At 42.4% G+C, this 25,106-nt stretch overlaps 2 protein-coding genes and 1 long non-coding RNA gene across 3 annotated transcripts in view; all 3 read left to right on the top strand.

The window, feature by feature from the left end:
* The window catches only part of TMTC4 (transmembrane O-mannosyltransferase targeting cadherins 4), a 95,147-nt gene extending 91,611 nt beyond the window's left edge, over positions 1–3,536 (top strand). Inside the window, exons 17-18 of the mRNA XM_030568084.1 lie at positions 2,681–2,750; positions 3,269–3,536. Coding sequence (XP_030423944.1) covers positions 2,681–2,750; positions 3,269–3,420 — 222 coding nt within the window. The 3' untranslated portion in view covers positions 3,421–3,536. The remainder of the gene's footprint in view (positions 1–2,680; positions 2,751–3,268) is intronic.
* A 596-nt stretch (positions 3,537–4,132) lies between these two features.
* Positions 4,133–9,453, top strand: LOC115654156. Its single transcript, XR_004001127.1, has 2 exons — positions 4,133–4,838; positions 8,877–9,453. It is a non-coding gene; the product is annotated as an uncharacterized LOC115654156 (long non-coding RNA).
* A 1,835-nt stretch (positions 9,454–11,288) lies between these two features.
* The window catches only part of GGACT (gamma-glutamylamine cyclotransferase), a 37,964-nt gene continuing 24,146 nt past the window's right edge, over positions 11,289–25,106 (top strand). Inside the window, exon 1 of the mRNA XM_030568080.1 lies at positions 11,289–11,425. The gene's annotated coding sequence lies outside the window, so the exon portion shown is untranslated. The remainder of the gene's footprint in view (positions 11,426–25,106) is intronic.

Raw genomic sequence — 25,106 nt, 5'->3', positions numbered from 1 at the left:
GATTGCCAAGGTGTCAGTTCTGCCCTTGAAGCACACTATGAATATTTTTTCAATCTATATTCCTTTTGAAGCATTCTATTGATTTGGAAATGTCTTGCCAGCTTGAAAACTAGGTTGTCTTTCAGTATGACTGCAGAAATGTAGCCTGTAGTTTCAAATTCACTATGCATTTTTCCAGAGCGGATGACTTATTGTTACAGAAATGTAACTCCTAAGCATATGAAAGATGGAAATTCTTAACTGAGATCTGGTTTTAGCAAATTAATTTCCTTCCTTAAATATACTCCCTTTTTGAAATGGACAAAGCAACCACAGATCTTGGAAGCCATCTCTACCGCTTTTAAAGTATGTATATATTATAAGTATATCCACAGTGTTTTTGTTCAAGAAATACAAGATGTTAGCCCCATTGGCTAAGTCAACGTGTCTCCATATTTGAGGTAAAAACAAACTTTTTTTGTGCTGCAGCTCTGGCAAGAGATGGAATATGCAGCATGCTTTTTTTCCCAAAGCTTTTACTGCAAACAGTGCTGCAAGTATCTTGACAACACTTAATTTAAAGATTTGGCTGTCCAGACCAACTGAAATATTGCCCAGTGTACTGAAACGTTTATTTAATGCAATGGGGTAGTCTTCAAACTGCCTTTAATCATCTGATGCTCTTCTACTAACTGCTGAGCAAAGCAATGGCAATAAAATCTTTCCAATAAGTATGTGCCAGAAGGCATATGGTAATGGGAGTCAGCTGCAAAGGTGTTTATTAAGTTTTCTGGAGAACACCATGCACAATAACTGTACTCTATAATACTTGGGTAGAGGAGGAATGAGTTCCTATGTTTGCTCCTCCTACTGTGTGGCTGGTGACAATTTATTGAAAGACTGGGTTAACTGGGCAGCTGCACATCTGTGGACTTTGATGGCTGTATCTTCCCAATGGAAAAAGCGGAAGTCTACTTTTTAGTTTAAATCTTAGAATTTCCAGCATATTGGATAATACAGCAAAGATTGCAGAGAGATTCCAACGCTGTGGGAAGTGTGACTTTATTAATCTTTTACTTTTTTCCTGCTCCTGCTGTTAGGGCAAGTTTGTTTGGAGGATTTTGCTGTGTGCGTATGTGCAGTGAACTTGGAGACAGATGGAAATGCCAGCCCTGCTACCAAAGGCCTGTTTTCCCCACTTTAAAGAATTCAGATGCATGGTTCAGTAGCTTGTTCCCATGTAAGGACGGAGTAGGCCTTCATGGCTGTGGTTTATAAAACTTTTCTCGCAGGACAGCCTGTATTTGGATTTTGGACCTAAGATGTAAAGGCCTTGTACACCAGACAATCTTATAGGAAGTAGTGGCCTTTCCTGAGGTGCACTGGACAGTAACTGTCCATTAGGGTATGCCTACACAACAGCTGGAAGGTGCAATTCCCAGCGTGGGTAGACTTAAATATACATGCTAGCTCTGCTCGAGCTAGCACCTAAAAATAGCAATGTGGCTGAGGTGGCATAGATGGTGCCTTGAACTAACTGCCAAATATATACCATGGGGGTTGGGTGGGATTATACTCTTGCAGCTTGCCCAAACTACTGCCCATGCTGCGGCAGCTATACTGCTATTTTGAATGCTCCATCTTGAGCGGAGCTAGTATGTGTGTCTATCCACACTGTCCACACCCGCAGACTTAAGGAACACGAAACATACCACTTATAGCTGGCCTTTTGTCTCTAAAGTCTTTTGCCTGGGAACTGAGCTGGAGACTGTCCAAGAATCTAAAATATACAGCAGCACAGAAACTACCTAAAATTACCTTTCTAAAATATCTAAACTTAACTTTTTTTTAACATGATTTTTAACAAGACTGATTCTCTGGGCACAGAGTAAAGGTCTCTGCACTGGCGGTTAGCTTTGGGAAGACAAAACTTGAAGTGGTTAAGAAACTGACCAGATTCTTATAATCTTGGCTCTGAACATTTGGTGCCATGAGAGGCCTTTGCTTTTCTAAAAGGTTCCCAAACATCAACAATGCTAAGAACACATCCCACAAGTGGGAATATTCAGAGGACACGTGTAGATGTAGTGATTTTTTCCCAGTGATTTGTAGTTTTTATATTTTAAAGTAGAGGTACTGTTCCTCAATGTGGATTATATTCAGACCTCCACTTCAGATGTGTTTACTGTAACTCTGTTTTAATAACATTTAAAAAGTGGTTAATTTTTTATAACAGTGGGAAGAAGGTAACTTAAAGACAAAAGCTTTTGCTTAAAACTTAAAAACAATACAAAATAGAATATTGGGCCAATAACAAGCAGGAAAAACTTCTACCTAAAAGGTGAACATTTTGAAACATTAGGAATATGTGAAAATTTGATTAAAATGTACACTGCTTTACAAACTTAACCATAGTGGGTACTGCTAGTTGCCTGCCTCAATAGCAGAAGCCTGTGATACATGGTGTAGTAAGTATTAGTGTAGTTTATATTTAGTGGAGGCTGCAGCCACCAGAGAGCAACAAGTTCAGACCGTGTTATGTATAACATTGTGAGGAGGTAATATATTGTATAGATGAGAAAATATGGCTACAACTCTAATACAATTTGTGATGATGTCTTTGTGGTGCTTTGGTGCACTTTGCATTTTGTGTACTACAAGAGTAACCTATACTGTTGACATCTTCTTCCAAATTATTCAGGAATCTGAAGCTTTGTTCCTCAAGGCAATTAAAGCCAATCCAAATGCAGCCAGTTATCATGGTAATTTGGGTAAGAACCTTTCTAACTCCTCAAGTGTAAACTTTTATCACATGCGCTGTTTGTTCCCTTATGTACACTGTGTATAAAAAGAAGTTTTGAGACTGTTCCTGCTGGGTGGATTTCTATTCTAATTTCTAGGAAGCCATCAAGGAAATGGGGGCATCAAAAACTAAAAGCTGTGACATGGTATGATAGATCAGATAGGCTGCATGTAGTAGTCCAGAGATGGCAGAACTTTGATGGCTGCAAATTGGTTCATTTGAGCTATGCTTGTAAACCTTTATGAGCTCATATAAATACAGTAATTTATGGCTACAACATATTTCATTCCTCCATCATTCCATGGCTGGTTCTTTTCCCAAGCTCTGCTCCTGCAGCTGGCAGAAGAACAAACTACTACTGTGCCACTAACCAGCCAAAAAAATCTTTATTGGAAACAAATGCCTTAATGTTGTTTTCCAAGTGATTGGCAAGATTGCACATTATTCAACAATACTGCTAATGAAAACTCCTCATTGCTGTTTCAGCTGTGCTTTACCATCGCTGGGGAAATCTTGACTTAGCCAAGAAACACTATGAAGTCTCTCTGAAGCTTGACCCTGCTGCACCTGGGACCAAGGAGAACTACAGCCTCTTAAAAAGAAAACTGGAACAACTGCAAAAGAAAGGCGATGCCTGATGTTTCTTTTTAGGCTGTCCGTGCATGCTGTGTACCTTTAATGTTACAGGGCTACTTTTAACCATGTAAGGGATTCAGTCACAGAGTTTTAAAAATAATAATTACAGCATCACTAATGCACACTCTCATGCTTGATTTGGTCTTACATTGGAAATGTATCTTTTTTCAGTTGTCTCAACTGTAGATTCTAAAATTTCAACTCAAGAACGTTATCTTTTCTGTTTTTGTTTTTTTGAAATCTTTAACTGTTTTAAAGCCCATTAAATACACTGACATGGGTATGTAAAATTAATGTAGGGTGGAGTTTCACAACTGTACTTCACAACACTATAAGTAAATAGCAAAGTTTATTTTCATATGCAGTTGACTCATTCATCTGACTTTTAGTATCAATGTAGAATACTAAAATGGAGAAAGTGATTTGGAAGAAATGGCACTTTCCTACTTGAAAATGTGATCCCTTACACCAGGGTCGGCAACCTTTCAGAAGTAGTGTGCCAAGTCTTCATTTATTCACTCTGATTTAAGGATTCGCATGCCAGTAATACATATTAATCTTTTTAGAACGTCTCTTTCTATAAGTCTATAATATACAACTAAACTATTGTTGTATGTAAAGTAAATACGATTTTTAAAATGTTTAAGAAGCTTCACTTAAAATTAAATTAAAATGCAGAGCCCCCCGGACCAGTGGCCAGAACCCAGGCAGTGTGAGTGCCACTGAAAATTAGCATGCATGCCGCCTTTGGCACATGTGCCATAGGTTGCCTACCCCTGCCTTACACGTATGCAGAGTCATAGATATTCACTTCAGAGAGTGAAGTAGATTCCAGTCTATATAGCACATCAACAGAATGGTTAATCATTACAATTGCAGGTCCAAATTCTGACATTGTGCCTGTGCAAACCCATTGAAGGCAATGGGGTTGGCAAAGGTGTAAGTGAGGCCATAATTTGACAAGCATAGGGTTATCGGCCACATGTGATGGTGCACTCCGTCAAGGTATTTTAGGGTGGAAGGACCCCAGGGACAGAAGGTCTTCCCAGAACGATGTAGTGGTACAAGTGAGCAGCACTGGCTAAGGAGTGAGTGTGGCTGTGGTACAGGAGGTGCACTGACACGGCCTTTTCCAGTCAGCCTCTACTGGCAGGACTTCCCCAGAACTGTTCCCCAAGCAGCCATTAAAGTTGTCTTAACCCTTGTGGCAGGATGGTGGGGCAAACACAGTCTACTCTATGCCAAGAGTTAATCCTTATCTCCTTGGGCATAGCAACTCCCACTAGTTCAGGAAGTTGCAACTTGGAGTCCCTGCATCAGGGATGAACCAAGCACAAAGCCACACAGAAACTGACCTGCAGAATCCTTTGCTCCTGGCACATGAACCAGAAGAAATCCAGATTAACTTTCAGAACTCAAGGTGAGTTTCCTGAAGTGGCAATTAGAGGGGAAAAAATCTTTTAATTTATAAACTGAGAAAATATTATATGGAAATGACTGACTGTGACGTTTGTACAGCACCACTTTTGGAGTATGCTGCACTTTAAACTAGGGTTGTCGATTAATCGCAGTTAACTCACGTGATTAACTAAAAAAAAATCACAATTGCACTGTTAAACATTAGAATACCAATTGAAATGTATTAAATTTTTTTGGATGTTTTTCTACATTTTCAAATATATTGATTTTCTATTACAACACAGAATACAAAGTATACAGTGCTCACTGTATATTATTTTTGTTACAAATATTTGTACTGTAAAATGATAAACAAAGAAAACAGTATTTTTCAATTCACCTTATACAAGTGCTGCAGTGCAATCTCTTTGTCATGAAAGATTTTTTTTGTTACATAACTGCACTCAAAAGCAAAACAATGTAAAACTTCATAGCCTACCAGTCCTGTCAGTCCTACTTCTTCTTCAGCCAATCGCTAAAACAAACAAGTTTGTTTACATTTACGAGAGATAATGCTGCCCTCTTCTTATCTACAACGTCACCTGAAAGCAAGAACAGTCATTTGCATGGCACTTGCTGGCATTGCAATGTATTTACGTGCCAGATATGCTAAACATTCGTATGCCCCTTCATGCTTCGGCCACCATTCCAGAGGACATGCTTCCATTCTGATGGTGTTTGTTTAAAAAAAAAGTGATAATTAAATTTGCGACTGAACTCCTTGGGGGAGAATTTTACGTCTCCTGTTCTGTTTTACCTGCATTCTGCCATATATTTAATGTTATAGCAGTCTCGGATGATGACCCAGCACATGTTCATTTTAAGAACACTTTCACAGCAGATTTGACAAAACGCAAAGAAGGTACCAATGTGAGATTTCTAAAAATAGCTACAGCACTGGACCCAAACCACCAAAAAAGAAAATCAACATTCTGCTGGTGGCATCTGACTCAGGTGATGAAAATGAACATGTGTCGGTCCGCTCAGCTTTGGCTCATTATCGAGCAGAACCTGTCATCAGAATGAACGCATGTCCTCTGGAATGGTAGTTGAAACATGAAGAGACATATGACTCTTTAGTGCATCTGGCATGTAAATATCTTGTGATGCTGGATACAACAGTGCCATGCGAAGGCCTGTTCTCACTTTCAGGTGACATTGTAAAAAAAGAAGCAGTTAGCATTATCGCCTACAAATTGTAACCAAACTTGTTTGTCTTAGCAATTGGCTGAAGAAGAAGTAGGACTGAGTGGACTTGTAGGCTCTAAAGTTTTACATTGTTTTGTTTTTGAACGCAGTTTCTTTTCTACATAATTCTACATTTGTAAGTTCAACTTTCATGATAGAGACTGCACTACAGTACTTGTATTAAGTGAATTGAAAAATACTACTTTTGTTTTTTACAGTGCAAATATTGTAATAAAAAAACTAAAGTTGAGCACTGTATTCTGTTGTAATTGAAATATATTCTATTGAATTCAATATGTTTGAAAATGTAGAAAACATCCAAAAATATTGAAAAAAATGGTATTTTATTGTTTTAATAGTGCGATTTTTTTAATCACTTGACAGCCCTACTTTAAACTTTTAATTAGCAACATAGAGGAGGGAGTCAAATGCTATTTGTGTGCTGGTATTTACATAGATCAACATAAAGTTGCTGCTTCCGTAAATATTAGCTTCTTTTTAAAAAGAAAGTGGAAGAACAGTCTATTGGATGTGAGAATTGAGAGATTTGATCTCCTCTCTCTCCATATTCCTGCATTCTTTTTTTTTTTTTCCCATAGGAAGAAATTGATTCATGCAATATTTGCAGCTTTCCTAACTTGTGTGATAATATTGTACAGGCAGTTCTGGTATATTCTTAATATACCACTCACCTTAATATGAAACTGTTTCAAATGTAAAGCAAATGTCTACCACAGTACAGAATATTACATGATCTTGTCCTTCTGAATACCACGTAAATGTTTTACATCTACAGTACTCTACTTTTTAAATGTTATTTTGCTTGGAAAAGAGTGCCACATTTGGAACTAAAATACAAGTGGCAGGTTTTTATAGATTTTTATATTCTGTCCTACAGCTCAACCTAATATGCATCAAATGTAGAAGGTATTGTGTTAAATAGGCCTCTAGACAAACAAAACAAAAACAAAAAAAACCCCATAAATGGATTTTGCTATGGAAACTAATCTCTAGCAGACAAAAGAAATGACTTCACAAAAATAAGCCATATTTGTTTATTCACAATGTCTGATGTAATTGAGTACTAAATTATTTTTCTTGTCATGCACTTCACATGTATGATAATCCTTATCGGCATGTACTGTTGGCTTTGGATTAATCCAATAGATCAATGTTGTACTTCGGACATGAAATCTCTGTATTTCATTATGCAGCAAACCCATTACCTGCACTCGTCTGGGGATGCTGACTTGTCCTCCTACTCTTGAGTTTCTAATGGATTGGACCTCTTATTTTTGTACAGTTAGTATTTTAAAATGTTGATTCACTCTTCTAGTACCAACCCCATGATCTCGTCTTGATTTATTTTCAGGCTATTTAATATCACCTAACTTTTTAATTGGTCTTCATTGTTTTAATTTATAATTATTTAGCTAAATAAAAATGAAAGGTAATCACTTATATGAACTTAATAGCAATGATACACTTATAGCAGAGTATAATGTCAGAGCTCAGCTGGCTTCTGAAGAACTAATGGACAAGATTCTGTTTATATAAAATACCCCATATCTTTCAAGAACACTAAATAGAATAGCTAATCCTGTATCTTCCACTTTATCCTCTCAAACAACTTGGTAATGCAACTCATTCAATGTATTAGGCCTATTAAAATATTTATAAATTTACCTTTTTTAAATGTTTAATTTTCCATATCTGGTAACTCCTGAGTCAGTATAGAAAATATTGCCTGCAAGAGAAAAAAAGGGGGGTTTCACAGGAAGGAGATTTTATAAACTAATACCCATTTGTGTTTTTAATATTTTTTTCTTGCCACCATTGCTAATTGATTGAATATTAATATCAAATATTACCATTCGTAATTTCTCCTTGCCAGCTGACCAATCCTTTACTATTTGATTAGACAGTGAAGTCATAAAGCTATATTTGTGACATATTAATTTCCATGGCAATAGACTGTGAGGTCACAAGTGCTTGGTCACTTTGCTGTTCACTCATTTAAACAAAATTACAAAGACAGAGCAAAAGGAGGCAGCATGCTTCAGTGAATAATGCACTAAATTAGGAATAAGGTCTGTACTCAGCTGCTACTGTTAATCACTGTAATTTTGACTTACTCACTCATGGAAACATTTTAAAAGCATCCACTAACTTTGGGAGCCTCAATTTTTGAGTGTCCAACTTGTCATACTTCGAGTCTGACTATCGGGATGGGCTGAGCTCCTGCTGTTCCTGCTGATTTTAACTGCAATTGTCATTTGTAGTATATCTGAAGATCAAGCCCTAGGTATCTGTTTGGACACGTGAAATTGAGGCACTCAACTTTTGAAACTGTTGGCTTTACTGTCTCCCAGCTATACCGTATGCATCTGTAAAACTGAAACCAATGATATTTGTTAGGCACTTCTGTAAAAGTAGTTTGTGATCTAAGGATGAAAACCTTATTTAAGATAAAAAATGACTCGCCAAATTAATTGCTTTGTGTACATATTCTCCCCATGCTACATCAGGCTTTCTCTTAGGATACATATAGTTCCTACAATTCACTATAACAATGAAAGAATATCAGAAGAATTTGAATCATATCAAAGCACCCCACACAGCCATCTATACCTATGACATGAAGTCACTTTCCATCTTCACGTGCAGTTGTTCTTTATGGTGACTGGATGTCCTGATTTTATAGGGACAGTCATGATATTTGGGGCTTTGTCTTATATGGGTGCCAATTACTCCCCACCCCGTCCCGATTTTTCACCCTTGCTATCTGGTCACCCTATTCTTTCCTTCCTAGGAAGTCCCCTACTGGTTAAAGTTTCTTCAGACCTTACTCCTCTTCCTGTCCTCTTCAACTAGTCCCCTGAAGTCTGGCTTCCTGAAACTCCTGGTGTTTTATCCTTATAGGTACACATCCTTATCATGTGTGTCCCTCGCATCAAGAATCCTAAAAGTCTTGAACTCAGGCTGAATGTAATTTGAGCAACAGGTACACCCTGGGGAGGTCAAGTGGCAACAGTAACTGGATGAAGGAATGAGATTGTAAAAAACGAAGAAAGAAAGAAAGTTTGGGGTTTTGTTTTTTTGTGGAGGGTCGTGGGGGGGGGGGAGAGGTTACTGTTCATACAAAGGTTTGGCTACCCAAAAGAGTTGCAAGTTCAGACTAGGACCTGAACTAGTTTTGCCTATTGCTAGGTTATATATGATCATGTTGTATTTTGGTAAAGTCATTTATTAATTTAATTATGTCTAATCTTACAACTCGTTTAAAAGTAATCAAGCAAATAACTGTAAAGCTCTTTTTTTTCCTTTTTTTTTGTTTTAGTTTAAAGCCCTGTCTTTTGGAATTCCAAGTTCTAAATTGTAGCATATTGCTAAAAGAATAAAATGTTTGAATTAAAAACATCTAAATATTTTATTTAGATGTTGGTTCCTTTGGGCATACCAGATTTCCAACAAGCATAGCTACAATGTCTGCTGATTCAAACATGATTCTCATTTTCAGTGAGTAAGCAGTACTGGTATTTTCAGAGTCCTTTAGATGAGTCTCTTAAATGTGCCCTCTACTAACAAATCTTTTGTAATATGAAATACCATAATCCACTAGGAATGAAAGTGAGAACACAAATCACATTGCTATAGTATAAAGGTTAAGTACTGTACACCTGCTACTTTTAAAGATGCAGATACCTGTAGCTGCATGAGCCATATACTGGAGGACTGACTGTACTGTTAGAAAAATGCATTGCTGTGTTGTGGCATGGGTGTTTGGTATGTGTCAGTGTATGGTACATTAGAAATGATTCAAGGCTTATTATGGGTTTTTGTAGAAATCTGGTCCCAAGAAATTTGAAATTGGTGGCTTTGAATTTGATGCTGATATCTGAACTCCTTTCTTGATGTACTGTTAATGATCTGAGTTGCAGATAGCTTTTCCAACTTACAAAGTTTCAACCAAGAAAGAAGCAAATGTATTTGTAATAAAGCCCAGTAATAAATCTGCATTTTTGCTATCATGTTACTGAGGTTTTATTTTTGCTTGTAATTAAATAAGTGGTGTGTTTTATCTTATAGCAGTACCCAAAATATGCTAGGCATTATAGAGAAATATGACCCAAGTCCCTGACCTGGTGTGCTTACAATCTAAAGCCCTGATCCTGCAAACATTTACACTCCATTAATTTTTATCATTGTGAGTAGTCTGACTTAAGATTAAGTGGGGCCTAAAAAAAAAGGGGGGGGGCAGAGCAATCACCCCTGGGGGTGGAGGGGAAAGTGCAGCAAACAAACAAGGTAGGATCATGACCAGCATGTTGGTTCTAACTTTAAAAATAATTATTTAACACTGTCCACAGGTACTCCATCCGTGCTCCAGAACCAACTCAGGTACTGCTCTTGGGGAACTGAACCCATCAAAATAAAGTTTAACTTGCTCAAAATTTCCCTCTAACCGTACAGATCCTGAACTTAGGGCTGTCACGTCACCAAAGCCCTTGCAAAGCTGTGCGCACTTCCTCTCCTCTGCAGTTTTTGACAGCTACTACCCCAACAGACCAGCTGGCCTAGGAACTAAAACGGAACATGGTCTGGGAGGTGGGTTCAGGTGCTTGTGGCCTGTATGGGGGGAGAACTCTCCGGGGCCACTGATGCAGAGAAGGGATTCAATCTGGCCTGTTTTCGCTCCTGTCTCCCTTTAAGGTCTAGTCCTGCTTTGGGAGCCCATGGGCGGTCACTGGGCCGCTGCAGGTGTTTTTCTGTAAGAAGGAACTTTCCTCTTTCTTTATCCTGCCTAGAAGCTCGTTTCGCTCTTTCTTTCCACGTCTGGCAGCGTTGGTGGAGATGATGCTTAAGCCAGGAGGAGCCTGCCAGGCTCAGGGCAGCCAAGGCGAGCAGAGCAGCCCATGCAGCAGCGCAAGCCGTCTGACCACAGTCCCGGGCCGCGCCTCCGAGATGCTCCGCTGTGGGGGCTGAGCGGCTGCTAGGCAGAGCCACGTGCAGACCCACGCGGCGGACGCTCGGTAGCCGCGGGCAGCCCGCGCGCTCTGACTCCGCGACTCACAGGCTGCACGCGAGGGCGGAGCCCCGAGCGGCATCGAGATTCGACCCTTTAGCATCATCCCATGGCGTCACCTGGCCCTGGCCCAGCTCGCAGCTGCGCGCGCACTCTCTGGGAGGGCGGGAGTAGGGGCGTTTCCACGGCAACGCCCTCTCCCGGCTCCGTCCCCTACCTGTGCCGCCGCCCGGCTCCTCCTGCCGCAGCCGTAGGGGTGGAGCTAAACCCGGGAGCAGCCGGGCGGAGGGACGCTCGGCGCAGCGAAGACGCTTCGCGGGCAGCCAGGCTGGCGGGTGAGTGCTGGCGGGGCGCGCGGGCCGCTGACACCGTTACAAAGCAGCGCGCTCCGAGTTACCCTCCCCAAGCGAGGGAGCCGCCAGGGCGGAAATGATTGGCTCAAAGGCGTCACGTGACAGAGCCCACGGCGTCACGTGCCGCTTTTCTATCTGCGCGTTTTGGCGGGAGGAAGCATTTAAATCTGCTTGGTCCCCTTTAAACAAAATTCCGGCTTGCACCCACAGCGCATCCCTCCTCCGGCAATGGGAGGTAACTTCCCCTGGCACTTGCTTCTTGCAGTCCGGAGCATGAACTCTTTTAATGCCTGTAAACCCGGTCCTGTCCTGTTCTGTGTTCTGAGTTGCCTGGAGCCTCCTCTCAGAGATGCAAAAGTATGTTCACAGGCTCTAATTCCTGTTAGGCAGAGCCAGCTGTGTTGTAATCTGGAAGATATGTCCTGCTCAGTGTATCTGGCACCAATGGTGACTTTTCTGGGCAGTGTCGTATCCTCTTCTTGTAGAGCTGCAGTTTCAGCAACACGTGGTTTAGTCATACGGATGCACGCACCAGTGGCTTCTTCACAATGCATTCTAATGGTTTGGGACTAGACTGTATGCCCACCGAGAGCCCAGAAGTCAGCTGATGGAATTATTAAGACAGCAGCTCCTCTTCTATATGAATATATTTCCTTTCTTTGGGCTTGTCTACATCACAAAGTTGCAGCGCTGGTGAGGGGGCTACAGCGCTGCAACTTTGAAGGTGTACACATCTGCAGGGCATCACCAGCACTGCAACTCCCTGTTTGCAGCGCTGGCCGTACTCCCGTTTTGTCTCGGGTGTAGAGGATCCAGCGCTGGTAATCAAGTGTAGACACTTACCAGTGCTTTTCTTGACCTCCGTGGAATAAGCAGGTATCCCAGCATACCTGAGGAAGCCTCTGGTAATCAAGCAGGTCTCCTTCCCCGGTTTGCTCTCGCGTTCCCCGAATCCCCGAGCAAGCAGGTCTCCTTCCCTGCGGTTTGCAGGGGGGTTCGGGGAACGCGAGAGCAAACCGCGGCGAAGCTGGTCTCCTTCCCCGGTTTGCTCTCGCGTTCCCCGAACCCCCGTGCAAGCAGGTCTCCTTCCCTGCGGTTTGCTCTCGCGTTCCCCGAATCCCCGAGCAAGCAGGTCTCCTTCCCTGCGGTTTGCAGGGGGGTTCGGGGAACGCGAGAGCAAACCGCGGCGAAGCTGGTCTCCTTCCCCGGTTTGCTCTCGCGTTCCCCGAACCCCTGTGCAAGCAGGTCTCCTTCCCTGCGGTTTGCAGGGGGGTTCGGGGAACGCGAGAGCAAACCGCGGCGAAGCTGGTCTCCTTCCCCGGTTTGCTCTCGCGTTCCCCGAACCCCCCTTGAAGCCGCCCAACAGCGCTGCAGTGTGGCCACATCTAACACCACTTGCAGCGCTGGTTGCTGTAAGTGTGGCCACTCTGCAGCGCTGGCCCTATACAGCTGTACTAATACAGCTGTAACAACCAGCGCTGCAAAATTGTAGATGTAGACATACCCTTTGTCTATCAGGGCTGTACTAACAAATGCTGTGGGCTGCTGGCTTTGCAGCACTAATGGGCTGCCCCTCTTTCTCCTTGTGAGCTATCACACTGTAGCTCTAGCTGTTCCTCAAGGTTGTAGTACTTTAGAACTGGGGCTTCCCTTATGATTTTCTTTAAATTTTTCAAACACATGTTTTGGGGTCTCTGACCATTCCTATGCTGAATCATTGTGTTTTAATTATCTGAAGGGTCACAGGCTTCTGATAGGTGTGCACAGAACCTGGAGGTAGTTGGCCATCTCTATAAATTGTTGGATTCCCTTCATATCCTTAGATCTGAGCATTTCTTTCCTGGTTCTCAATTTTTCAGGCAGATAGCTAATATTATGCCAACTTTTTTTTTTTAAGGCTCCAGAGTTGGTTTTAGGCTTACTGGCATGTAATTGCCAACTTTGGTATCAGGCAGGTTAGTTGAAACTAGTAAAGAACAGATTTATCAGACACATAGGTGAAAACAATATGTTGGGAAAGAGTCAACACAGCTTTTTTAAAGGGAAATTATGTCTCACCTGTCAATTAGAATTCTTTGATGTCAACAAGCATGTGGACAAGGGTGATACAGTGTATGTGGACTTTCAGAAAGCCTTTGACAAGGTCCCTCACTAAAGGCTCTTAAGCAAAGTAGTCAGTCATGGTTATAAGAGGGAAGGTCCTCTTATGGATTAGTAATTAGTTAAAAGATAGGAGACAGAGGATAGAAATAAATGGTCAGTTTTCACAATGGAGAGAGCTAAATATCAGGGTCCCCCAAGGATCTATACTGGGACTGGTGCTATTCAACATACCCATAAATGATCTGGAAAAAGGGATACACGGTGAGGTGGCAAAGTTTGTAGACCATACATAATTACTCAAGATAGTTACGTCCAAAGCTGGCTGCAAAAGGTTAGAAAAGGATCTCACAAAATTGGGTGACTGAGCAAGAAAATGGCAGATAAAATTCAGTGTTGATAAATGCAAAGTAATGCACACTGGAAAACTTTCTGACTGTATGTAAAAAATGACAGGGTCTAAATTAGCTGTTACCACTCAAGTAAAAGATCTTGGAGTCATGTTGGATAGTTCTTTAAACTTCTGCTCAATATGCAGTGGTAGTCAAAAAGGCTAACAATGTTAGGAACCTTTGGGAAAGGGACAGATCAGACATAATACCACCATATAAATGCTTGGTACACACACACACATTGAAAACTGCGTGCAGTCCTGGTCACCACATCTCAGAAAAGATATACTAGAACTAGAAAAAGTACAGAGAAGGGAAACAAAAATGATTAGGGTGTGTAACAGCTTCCATATGAGGAAATATGAAAAAAACTGGGACTGTTCAGGTTAGAAAAGAGGCGACTAAGGGAGGGTATGATAGAGGTCTATAAAATCATTAATCATGTGGAAAAAGTGGATAATGAAGTATTATTCACCCCTTCACATAACACATAGGGGTTACCCAACTTAAATTAAAACAGTAGTACCTTCAGAGTTATGAACACCTTTGGAATGGAAGTTGTTTGTAACTCTGAACAAAATGTTATGGTGGTTCTTTCAGAAGCTTACAACTGAACAGTGACTTAATACAGCTTTGAAACTTGACAATGTAGAAGAAAAATGCTGCTTTCCCTTTTTTATTTTTAGTAGTTTATGTTTAACACAGTACTAGATTTGCCTTTTCTTTTTCTTTTTTTTTTTTTTGGTTCTCTGCTACTACCTGATTGCATACTTCTGGTTCTAAATGAGGTGTGTGATTGACTGGTCAGTTCATAACTCTGGTGTTCCTGACACTGCAGTTCTACTGTAGGCAGCAGGTTTAAAACAAACATAAAGAAGCACTACTCCAGAAAATGCATGGTCAACCTGTGGAACTCATTGCCAGGGAATTTTGTGAAGGCCAAAAGGATAACTGGATTCAAAAAATAATTAGATAAGTTCATGAGGGATAAGTCTGTCTATGGCTGTTAGCCAATATGGGGTCAGGATGCAAACCCATGCTCTTGGTGCCCCTAAACCTCCAACTGCTAAAAGCTGGGGCTGGACGAATCTCTCAACCAACTGCCCTGTTCTGTTTATTCCCTTTGAAGCATCTGGCATCAGCCACAGTCAGAAAACAGAATACTGGGCTAAATGGCTTATCAGTCTGATACAGTATGGCCATACTTATGTTCTTATGTAGCCAATCAGGCAGCCTACTATAGGCCAGCTGTGCTCATTAGGTTGCCCAGACACTGGTTCTGCTGCAGGCCCTGATTCTTGAGGTTCTGGAATCTCTCAGAACTCTACAGTGGTTTATTGTAGAGCACCTCAGTTCTTCTCAGATTCAGTTTGCCTGCAATCAGCCTAATATTCTGCTCCCAGCAGTTGTTCAGGTGTTGTTGCAACTTGGTATTATGGTTATGGATTTCCTCTTCCTTGATCTCTTCTTCTGCACAATAAGAACGTAATCAGCTACGGTCTTGATGCCTAGGTTTCCCTCTAATGCTTGGTTCAGTTTGCACTGGAACACCTCTGGGACCTGGCTGATACCCACAAGCAATAGTACTTGCCAAAAGGTGTGATAAAGGTTGTTAGGTGGCTGGAGGTCTTATCTGCCTCAATATTCAGAACCCATTCTTGTCATCAACAGTGAATACTTTCACTCCTAGTTAAATAGGATACTGTATGTGATATAGAGGTCCAGTTGTGATTCTCTACTCCAGTGGTCACCAACCTTTTTGTGGCCAGTAGCACATTCATGTTTTCAGAAGAGTGTGGCGGGCGCCAACAATTTTTCAAGGCTTATTTTGTATTTGTACATCATATTTAATATTCTTCCCACTCTAGGTTGAAATAATACGTACATTGCCTCTTATTTGAACCACTCATTTTGGAGCAAAATGTTAAAAAAATAATAAATTGCAAAGCACAAGAAAACAGCAGTATCAGTACAGGAAGAATACTCACATATAGGCTCCAGGCACCAGTGGAGCAAGCAGGTGCCTGTTTCAGCACATGCTACGGGGCAGCATTTGGTCCATTCTGCAAAGGTGGAGCGTTTTTTTTGTTTTTTCGGTGGCAGTTGGCAGTGCAGCGAGAAGCCTGAGAGAAGCTGCGCAGCCTGCAACCCCGGAGTACTCTGTTCCAGGCAGGCGGGGGGCCCTGGCATCTCTCCCCTGCTGGGCACTAGGCGGGCGCTGTGCCTTCCGGGGACAGAGAACACCAGCGCCTGCAGCCCCGGAGTTCTCTGTGCCCGGCAGGCACAGGGCCGTAGCTTCTCTGCAGCCCCGGAGTTCTCTGTGCCCGGCAGGCATGGAGCCGTGGCTTCTCTTCTTGAAGCCGGAGAGAAGCCCCACACCTGCTGGGGACAGAGAGCACTGATGCCCGCAGCCCTGGAGTTCTCTGTTCCTGGCAGGCGCAGGGCCGAGAGAAGCCGCAGCCCTGCGCCTGCTGGGGACAGAGAGCACCGGCGCCCGCAGCCCTGGAGTTCTCTGTCCCCGGCAACCACAAGGCCATGGTTTCTTTCCCCTGCTGAGCGCTAGGCGGGTGCACATAAATGCCCCGGTGGGCGTCATGGCACCCGCAGGCACCGCTTGAGGACCACTGCTCTACTCTGTGTTCAACTTTTATCAGACCTGCCGTACTCACTGCACCTCACACACTGTTGTCATAATATATTACATGTCACCTTTTACATAACTATCTTTTGGAATCTAATAACAACCATTATGACCAACAGTCATTAATGTCACTGTGAAATGGTTGTAACAACTCTGTAGATGAAATTATGGGTACGCTGATATTTTATTCTGGAGACTGCAAACACCCAAAGGTGATGAAAACAGGTTTCTTCTGTATAAAGGGGAAAGAAGATATGGTGGCAGGCTCTGACCTGTTCTCTTTGGGTCATCCAGTAGCTAGCCCTCCTGCAGTTTTGTAAGAGGGAAGATGTCATCCTAACAGCATTCAAATGCCAGAGGGCAAGGGGCTCAGTGGTAATAATGAGTTTCAGATGGCTTGAGCATTTCCATGTACCTCAACTCACTGTAGTTATAATCTGCATCTAAAAGGTGTCATTAGTTTTCCCATGACACATTACATTATTCACTGATCATTAATATTCTTGTATGATGGATGTATGCAGTGTGTGTTAAGAGTTATGGATATAAAATGGATTATGACTGAAGTGTATTTTAAACCAGGCATGTCAGGCAGATTTGATAAACAAAGGACTGTGTTTGCTTCTCTGATCAGCTCAGTCATCAGGCAGAGATAATGAAAGTCTGTGTATGTAATAGGTGAACAAAAGCTATCAAACTAACACATGAGGTAGGAAACAGCTTGGCATCTACTCCCTGGCAGGGAAGAGAAATTTTATCTGGGCTATAAGGACAGGGGGTCTGAACCTCAAGTGATAAGCAATTGAATCAACTGATTGGATATAATATTACTGTATCATAAAAGTATGAGTGAGGTGTTTTATGAAAGTCTATAACAACACTGGCGATTAATATAGTTGTGAATTATATGTATTAACAATACATAAGGAATTATGGCTACTCACTAATATTATACTTTACAGTCTGTGACCAAACAAGGGGAAAAGCAGGTCTTTCCCAGACAGGAGTGATCATCCCACCTGTCTCCAATGAAATTAAGCAAGGTATGATCTAAAACAGTGGAAACCTCATTTACATTCAGATCTTCAGGGGGATGGGAAGACCTCAGGAAGGGAGAAACAGCATGAAGTCATCCTGCTTCTTGAAACAAGGTCATTGACCTTCAGAGTATATAAGCATGGATAGAATCCATTTCGGCATCCATCACTAGATAGACACAAGGGGCTGAGCTTTTGCAAGCTTAGAGAGATGGGTCCTTCAACCGAAGTACAAAGTGGTGGCGGGGGAAGGTGTTGAAGTATCTGAGAACTGAGTATAGCTGAGACACCTGCCTAGGCAAAGATTTTTCACCTAGGAAGATGAAGGAAGCCAGCATCTTGTACTTCTGTGGAAGGTCCTGACTGAGGGAAGATCAACCATGGCATTTCAGGCACCAAGGGTTACAGGGAAGGTGGTGACGCAACCTCCCACCGGTCCAAATTGCACCCTGAAGTGTGAGAGTATGTCCTCAATTGCTAGTAATGGATAGTGACTTTTTTCAATGTGCTGTTTGGTGGTGTTGGAATTTATCTGAAGGTTTTCTCACTGCTCTGAGGCTGCTGAGCCACTTTGCTCTCATTTCAACGGCTGTAATGATGCCTCTTCTTGGCAGGCTGGCCAGTCACTTCTTCAGTGGGTCCATGGAACTTTGCGTTTTGATAATCTCCTGGGCTACATAGGGAGGTCTATTACTGACTTCAGCATGATCTTCAGGTGTTCATCTCCTTGAAATATGTCCTTATATTCTGTTAGAATGTTGGGCAGGAGCCACCATGACCACCTCTTTTTCTTATATTGAGGCTATTCTGGCGGTGTACTGTGGTCAAATTCAAGGCTTGCTCTGCCCTTTATCCAGCAATGGATGGTATTTCTGTGTCAACTGCTGTAAAATCCAAATGATGATTCTTGTTTCATGCAGATATGGCCGTAGAATGGCTGCAGTACGTGTATGGTGAGAATATTTGAATCTGCTAGAGTCAAACTGCAGATATCCTCCTCTTCATTGGAACTCTGTACATCAGGGGTAGGCAACCTATGGCATGGGTGCCGAAGGCAGCACGCGAGCTGATTTTCAGTGGCACTTGCACTGCCCGGGTCCTGGAGACTGGTCCGAGGGGCTCTGCATTTTAATTTAATTTTAAATGAAGCTTCTTAAACATTTTAAAAAACTTATTTTCTTTACATACAACAATAATTTAGTTATATATATATATTATAGACTTATAGAAAGAGACTTTCTAAAAACATTAAAATGTATTACTGGCATGCAAAATCTTAAATTAGAGTGAATAAAGGAAGACTCGGCACACCGCTCCTGAAAGGTTGCCGACCCTCGCTCTGCATCCTCAGTGACTGCGTGAACTGCTGGTTTTTAGTTCTTATGGAAGCTGTGGCTAGTGGCAGTTAGTTTTGATCCTTTGTGGGGACATTCATAGCGTTTTTAAGGCAGAAGGGACCAGTAGGTCAGTTAGTCTGACCTTCTGTATATCACTGGCCACCAACACCACCTAGCATCCGCACGCTAAATCCAATAACAGAAATGAGATCCACAGGAGACTATGCTGTTATGTGACACAGGTAGAGAATACAAAGTACTGAGGTGCACCAGTGTTCAAGGGTCCTGCAATACCAGGGAAATGATTAAATGAGGTACACCTAGATCAGGGGTTCTTAAACTTTATTGTACTGTGACCCCTTTCCGACAGGAAAAGTTACTACATGACCCCAGGAGGAAGGACCAAAGACTGAGCCTGCCCGCAGCCCCAGGTGGAAGGGCCAAAGCCTGAGCCTACTGCCCTGGGCAGGGGGGCCAAAGCCGAAGCCCAAGGGCTTCAGCCCTAGGTGGAGACTGTACCCTGAGCCCCACTGCCCAGGGCTGAAACCCTTGGGCTTTGGCCTTGGGCGGTGGGGCTTGGGCTTAAGCCCCAGGCCCCAGCAAGTTTAATGCCAGTCCTGGTGACCCCATTAAAAAGGGGTCATGACCCACTTTGGGGTCACGACCCCCAGTTTGAGAACCGCTGACCTAGATAATCACAAATGACCCACACCTGCATGTTGCAGAGGAAGGTGAACAACTGCCAGAGTCCCTGCCAACATGACCCTGGGGGCAGGGAAATTCCTTCCTGACCCCATGTATGGCAGTGATTATTAGCATGTGAGCTAGAACCTGAGAGAGAGAACGTTTGGTGCACCTCAGAACCCTGGCCCACCGTTCCCAATGTCCCATCACTAGTTGTAGCCATCCCTGATGCTTCAGAGGAAGGTGATTTTAAAAAATAAAAGTAAAACTGGAATTCACTGGCGGGGGGAAATATCTCTTCCTGACTTCTGCCAATGGCCAGCTGAAATCCTGAAGCATGAGCTTTAGGAACATAAGATATAAACAGCAAGTAAGCCACAGGGCTGTTTGGCTTGGTTGTGATGGATGGGGGCAGGGCTCATCATATAATTGTACTCATAAAGTTGTCCATCTGTTTCTTAAAATTTGGAGGGTGTTCCAGAGCCTCACCTCTCTGATTGTTAGAAACCTTCTTCTAATTTCTAGTCTGAATTTGTTCATGGCCACTTTACAACCATTTGATCTTGTGCCAACATTGTTCTTTAACTTAAATAGCTCATTCTCTAGGGTTAGATCTTTTTCTCTCAACCATCTCTCTTGTAAACTGGAATCTAGTGTTCCACAAATGATTCTGTCTTTAATTAGGGAATCTTTAATGTCTCCAAAGTTACAGGTGGATGCCAGAGTTCTCAACTCTGTAATGTAAGTATCTATTCCCTCTTCTGGTTGTTAGTTTTGGGTTAAAAAACCCACAACAGAGTCTCCATACAATCTCAATCTGTGTGGGGTCACACTAGGGTTGCAAACCCTCAGAATTGGCCTGGAGTCTCCAGGAATTAAAGATTAATCTTTAATTGAAGATTATGTCATGTGATTAGATCTCCAGGAATGTGTCCAATGAAAATTGGCAGCACTGCACACTACTCAAATACTTTTATCAATTTGTTCCAGTGTTTCAAGCATTTATTCCTGGCTAAAATGTGTTTCTCACTTCTTGAATTATTTTCCCCAGTGAGATATTAAAAAAGCTTTATCTTTATATTTCCAACTTTATCCCCCAAGGGCGGCTCTATGTGCCAACTCAGTTCTTGGTTAAGCTGCTTCATGCTTGTGCAAGACTTCTTTTGTGTGGAAATGCAGCATTCCCAGTGATCTGAGTTTCTTCATGCTTCCTGTTTGTTTTGTTTCTAGATACTGATTTGTTTGCCTGCTAATTACACTCTCTTCCTTGCGGAGGGTTTTGCTAGAATGACTGCTTCCATCATGTTTCATATACCACATGCTGGGTAATAACAGAAGGACTCCATGTTTCTAAAATTAAACTGGCTCTTTATTAAGAGAATTACTTACAGAGATGTTGCAACTGTAGCTGACTTTCCAGCCACATGTACACTGAATGGCTTCCTGATGCTTTCTCCAAACTCTTCTCCCCTGCAACCTGTGCTCCTCCCTCCAAGTTCAGTGCAGGCTGCTACAATGAAGATTAATAAAGATTCTCGTAATAGAAACTAGGCTATTGCTCTTGCATTCAGTCTTATGTTCAGTGTTACTTTTGAAGCAGGAGCTTTCTGAGATTCAAGGAAGCTTTATGACTTAGAGAGCAGGGACCTCAGGGCTGAGTTGTTAGTAAGAAGCTTTGCTTACTGAATTGGGTGTTGAATGTCCTTTCTGCTTGGAAATGGCAGAAAAGGACTTCAGAACCCCTGCTGTAAAGCCTGAATGCGGAGTCTTGTTTGAATTGCAGTATTTCCTGGCTTGAAGCTGTGTAAAACAGCCATCAAAGTGAAAAAAAAAAACCATACAGTTTCATGAGCAACCTAAAATCACTGTTAATTGGCATGGGCAGCTTCACCCCTTGAGGTACAGCAAATATCTGAGCTTAGAACTAAATATTTCAGGATAATGTGTAGAGTTGCTCCAGTTCAGCTGTGCTCAAGCATCCTCTTAAGCTTCCTGTTTAAGTGCTATATATCTATACTCCAACATTTTTCCAAGACAAAGTACTTTATCACACTCTGTGCTGCCCTGCCAATGTTTCTCAGTTTGGATATGGAATAAACACCTCTGGAATTGAGAGGGTAGCTCAGTTTCTGGCACCCCTTCTGAAGGAACCAGAGACCAGTTTATGTCACATGCAAGCCACCTAACTGCAAACTGATGGTAATGACTTTCAGTTACTCTGACCTATGCTCTCTTATCCTCTCCTGAATGTCCGATTTCCTTCTGGATTTTATAGATCCCATAAGCCAGAAGGGACCGTTGTGATCTTCTAGTCTGACCTCATGTAAAACACAGGCGACAGAACTTCTCTGAAATAATTACTAGAGACTATCATTTAGAAAAACATCCATTCTTAATTTAAAAACTGTCAATGATGGAGACTCCATTATGACCCTGGGTAAATTATTTCAGTGGTTAATTACTCTCACTGTTTAAAAAAAAAAAAAAAAGATGCTTTATTTCCAGTCTGAACATAGCTAGCTTCAACTTCCAGCCATTGGATTGTGTTGTACCTTTCACTGCTAGACTGAAGAGACTGTTATTAAATCTTTGTTCCCCATATGGATTGTCATAAACAGATAAGTAACGGTTAATAGAATAGAAGTACTTCATATCTCTTTTGCCTGTAAAGGGTTGGCAAGATCAGTGAGCCTGGCTGTCACCTGACCAGAGGACCAATCAGGGGACAGGATACTTTCAAATCTTGAGGGAGGGAAGTTTGTGTGTGTGCTGTTAGTTTTTGGTGGTGGTTCTCTCTGGGTTCTGAGAGTGACCAGACGTGCAACCAGGTTTCTCTCCAATCTCTCTGATACAGTCTCATATGTACAGAATAGTAAGTACTAGGTAGATAAGGCGAGTTAGGCTTATGTTTGTTTTCTTTATTTGCAAATGTGTATTTGTCTGGAAGGAGTTCAAATTTGTATTTTGCTGAAAGGATTTTACTTTGTACTTGTATAGTTAGGCTGGGAAGGTATTCCCAGTGTCTATAGCTGAAAGGCCCTGTAATATATTCCATCTTAAATTTACAAAGATAATTTTTACTGTTTTTTCTTTCTTTAATTAAAAGCTTTTCTTGTTTTAAGAACCTGATTGTTTTTTTATTCTGGTGTGAGACCCCAGGGGACGGGGTCTGGATCCACCAGGGAATTGGTGGGGAGAAAGGAGGGAAGGGGGAGAGAGAGGTTAATTTCTCTCTGTGTTAGGATTACTTTCTCTCTCAGGGAGAGTCTGGGAGAGAGAGAGAGAGGGAGGGGGGAAGGTGAATTTTCCTCTCTGTTTTAAGATTCAAGGAGTTTGAATCACAGTGATCTTCCAGGGTAACCCAGGCAGGGGAAGTCTGGGAGAGGCAATGATGAGGGAAAGGGTTTACTTTCCTCGTGTTAAGATCCAGAGGGACTGGGTCTTGGGGGTCCCTGGGCCACGTTTTGGGGGGACTAGAGTGAACCAGGCACTGGAATTCCTGGTTGGTGGCAGCGCTACAAGTACTAAGCTGGTAATTGAGCATAGAGGAATTCATGCTGGTACCCCAACTTTTGGACGCTAAGGTTCAGAGTGGGGAATTATACCATGACATGGATACTATAGACTGTAATCAAGTCACATCTTACTCTTCTCTTTGTTAAGCTAAATAGATAGACTCCAAGAGCTCAATCACTGTAAGGCATGTTTTCTAAGCCTCTAATCATTTTTGTGACTCTTCTTTGAACTCTCCTCCATGTATTAACATCCTTCTGGTGCCCACAATTCAAGAGCTGGACACAGTATTCCAGCAACAGTCCCACCAGTGCCAAATACAAATGAAAACAACCTGTCTACTCCTAATCAAGATTCCCTTATTTATGTAACCCAGGATCAGATTAGCTCTCTTGGACAGCGTGTCACAGTAGAAGCTCATGTTGAGCTGATTATCCACCATTACCCCCCAAATTTTTTTTTCAGAGTCACTGCTTCCTAGGATGGAGTACCTATCTTGTAAATGTGCGCATTTATAGAAAAGTAATTCAAATTCTTTAAATGTGTAACTATTGCAAATTATTAAAATAGATAGACTAAAATTTTCAGATTTGGGTGCCTCCTAAATTTGCATTAGCCACCTAAATAAGTGGTCTGATTTTTTTTTTTCAGAGGTGGTGGGCATCCACAAATCCAATTAGCACTCGTCCCTCTGCAAATCAAACCACTTATGTGGTGACATAAATATTAATGTTAAGAGCCTAACTTTAGGCACCCTAGTCTGAAAACTTTGGAGCATATCTGACTTCAATGTATATCTTACTATGCAGGGAAGGCTAGGGAGGGACCCATGGCACCTTCCTCATTCAATATGCACTGTACAGTGTATTGAGAACGAGGCATGCACATCCTAGTTATGTTTGCCATGAAGCTAAGTTAGCTGCTCCTGTGTACATATCTCAACCTTCAGTATCTTCCTTCTGAATATTGGAGTTTTTCTGAAAAATATTGATTCTCAGGTTTCTTCCATGGGTCCCTGTTAACACACAGATTGTGGTGATGTAACAAAGGATTACTAGGACAAATACCCTAGCACAGCTACTTCAACAGCTGCAAGAAAATTAATAATTCCAACAGTTTCTAACTCAGCCCTTAGACCAGAGGCAGTCCATTAAAAGGGTTTAAGGTTTCCTCATTGCAACAGCTCCACACTGTGAATCTGCTGCAGCTAGTGCTGGCCCTCTTCCTATCTGGCCTTTCCTCCGCGGTCAGCTCCCATGCTGTTGCCACTGCCTGCGGTTCCTGCTTTCACACAGCCACTAGCTCTATTCTGCAATTGAACCCTTCTTACCTCAAATTTTGTTTTCTTTTCTTTTACTCCATGGGTTATGGAGCCCTGTACTGGCAATATTGGACTGAGTGACAATGCTTTCTAGTGGTTAGATCCTTCCACCCCCAGCTCAGCTGGAGTGAATAGAAGTTACCCAGTAATGAGGCAGAAGATTCTTTTGTAACTTTCCATTTGAAGAATGGAAAATACTATAAACTCTTCATTCTGTTCAGTGGAAGAGGATGGAGGTGATAACAAGAATAACAAAGAGATCCTGTGAACAGAGGTGGATTAAGATATATTGGGGGCCCTGGGCACAAAGAACATCTGCCCCACCCCCCTATCCCTCCACCATGGGCCTCTGCCCCCTGCTCCTTCCCTTTCCCCCAAGGCTCTGCTCTCTGGCCTGGGCAGAAGCCAGGCCATGGTAAAAGCTGTCCGGGGAGCCCTGGACCCTCCAGCTGCCCTGGGCAGCAGGCCCTGAAGGGGCAGGGACAAAGGTTTGGGGCTATTCTTGGGCACTGGCAGGGTCCAGGGCTTCTCACAGCTGCCTGGGAAGCACTTACCACAGCCTAAGGCAGTGGTCCTCAAACTGTGGGTCACCCCCCCCCCCCGCCAGGCCATGGCAGGGCCCATCCCTACCCCCAGCT

This window comes from Gopherus evgoodei, chromosome 1 (assembly GCF_007399415.2).
Source record: "Gopherus evgoodei ecotype Sinaloan lineage chromosome 1, rGopEvg1_v1.p, whole genome shotgun sequence".
NCBI classification, from domain to species: domain Eukaryota; kingdom Metazoa; phylum Chordata; order Testudines; family Testudinidae; genus Gopherus; species Gopherus evgoodei.
Note: the sequence above shows the minus strand (reverse complement) of the source record. Positions and strands in the feature narration are given on the sequence as shown.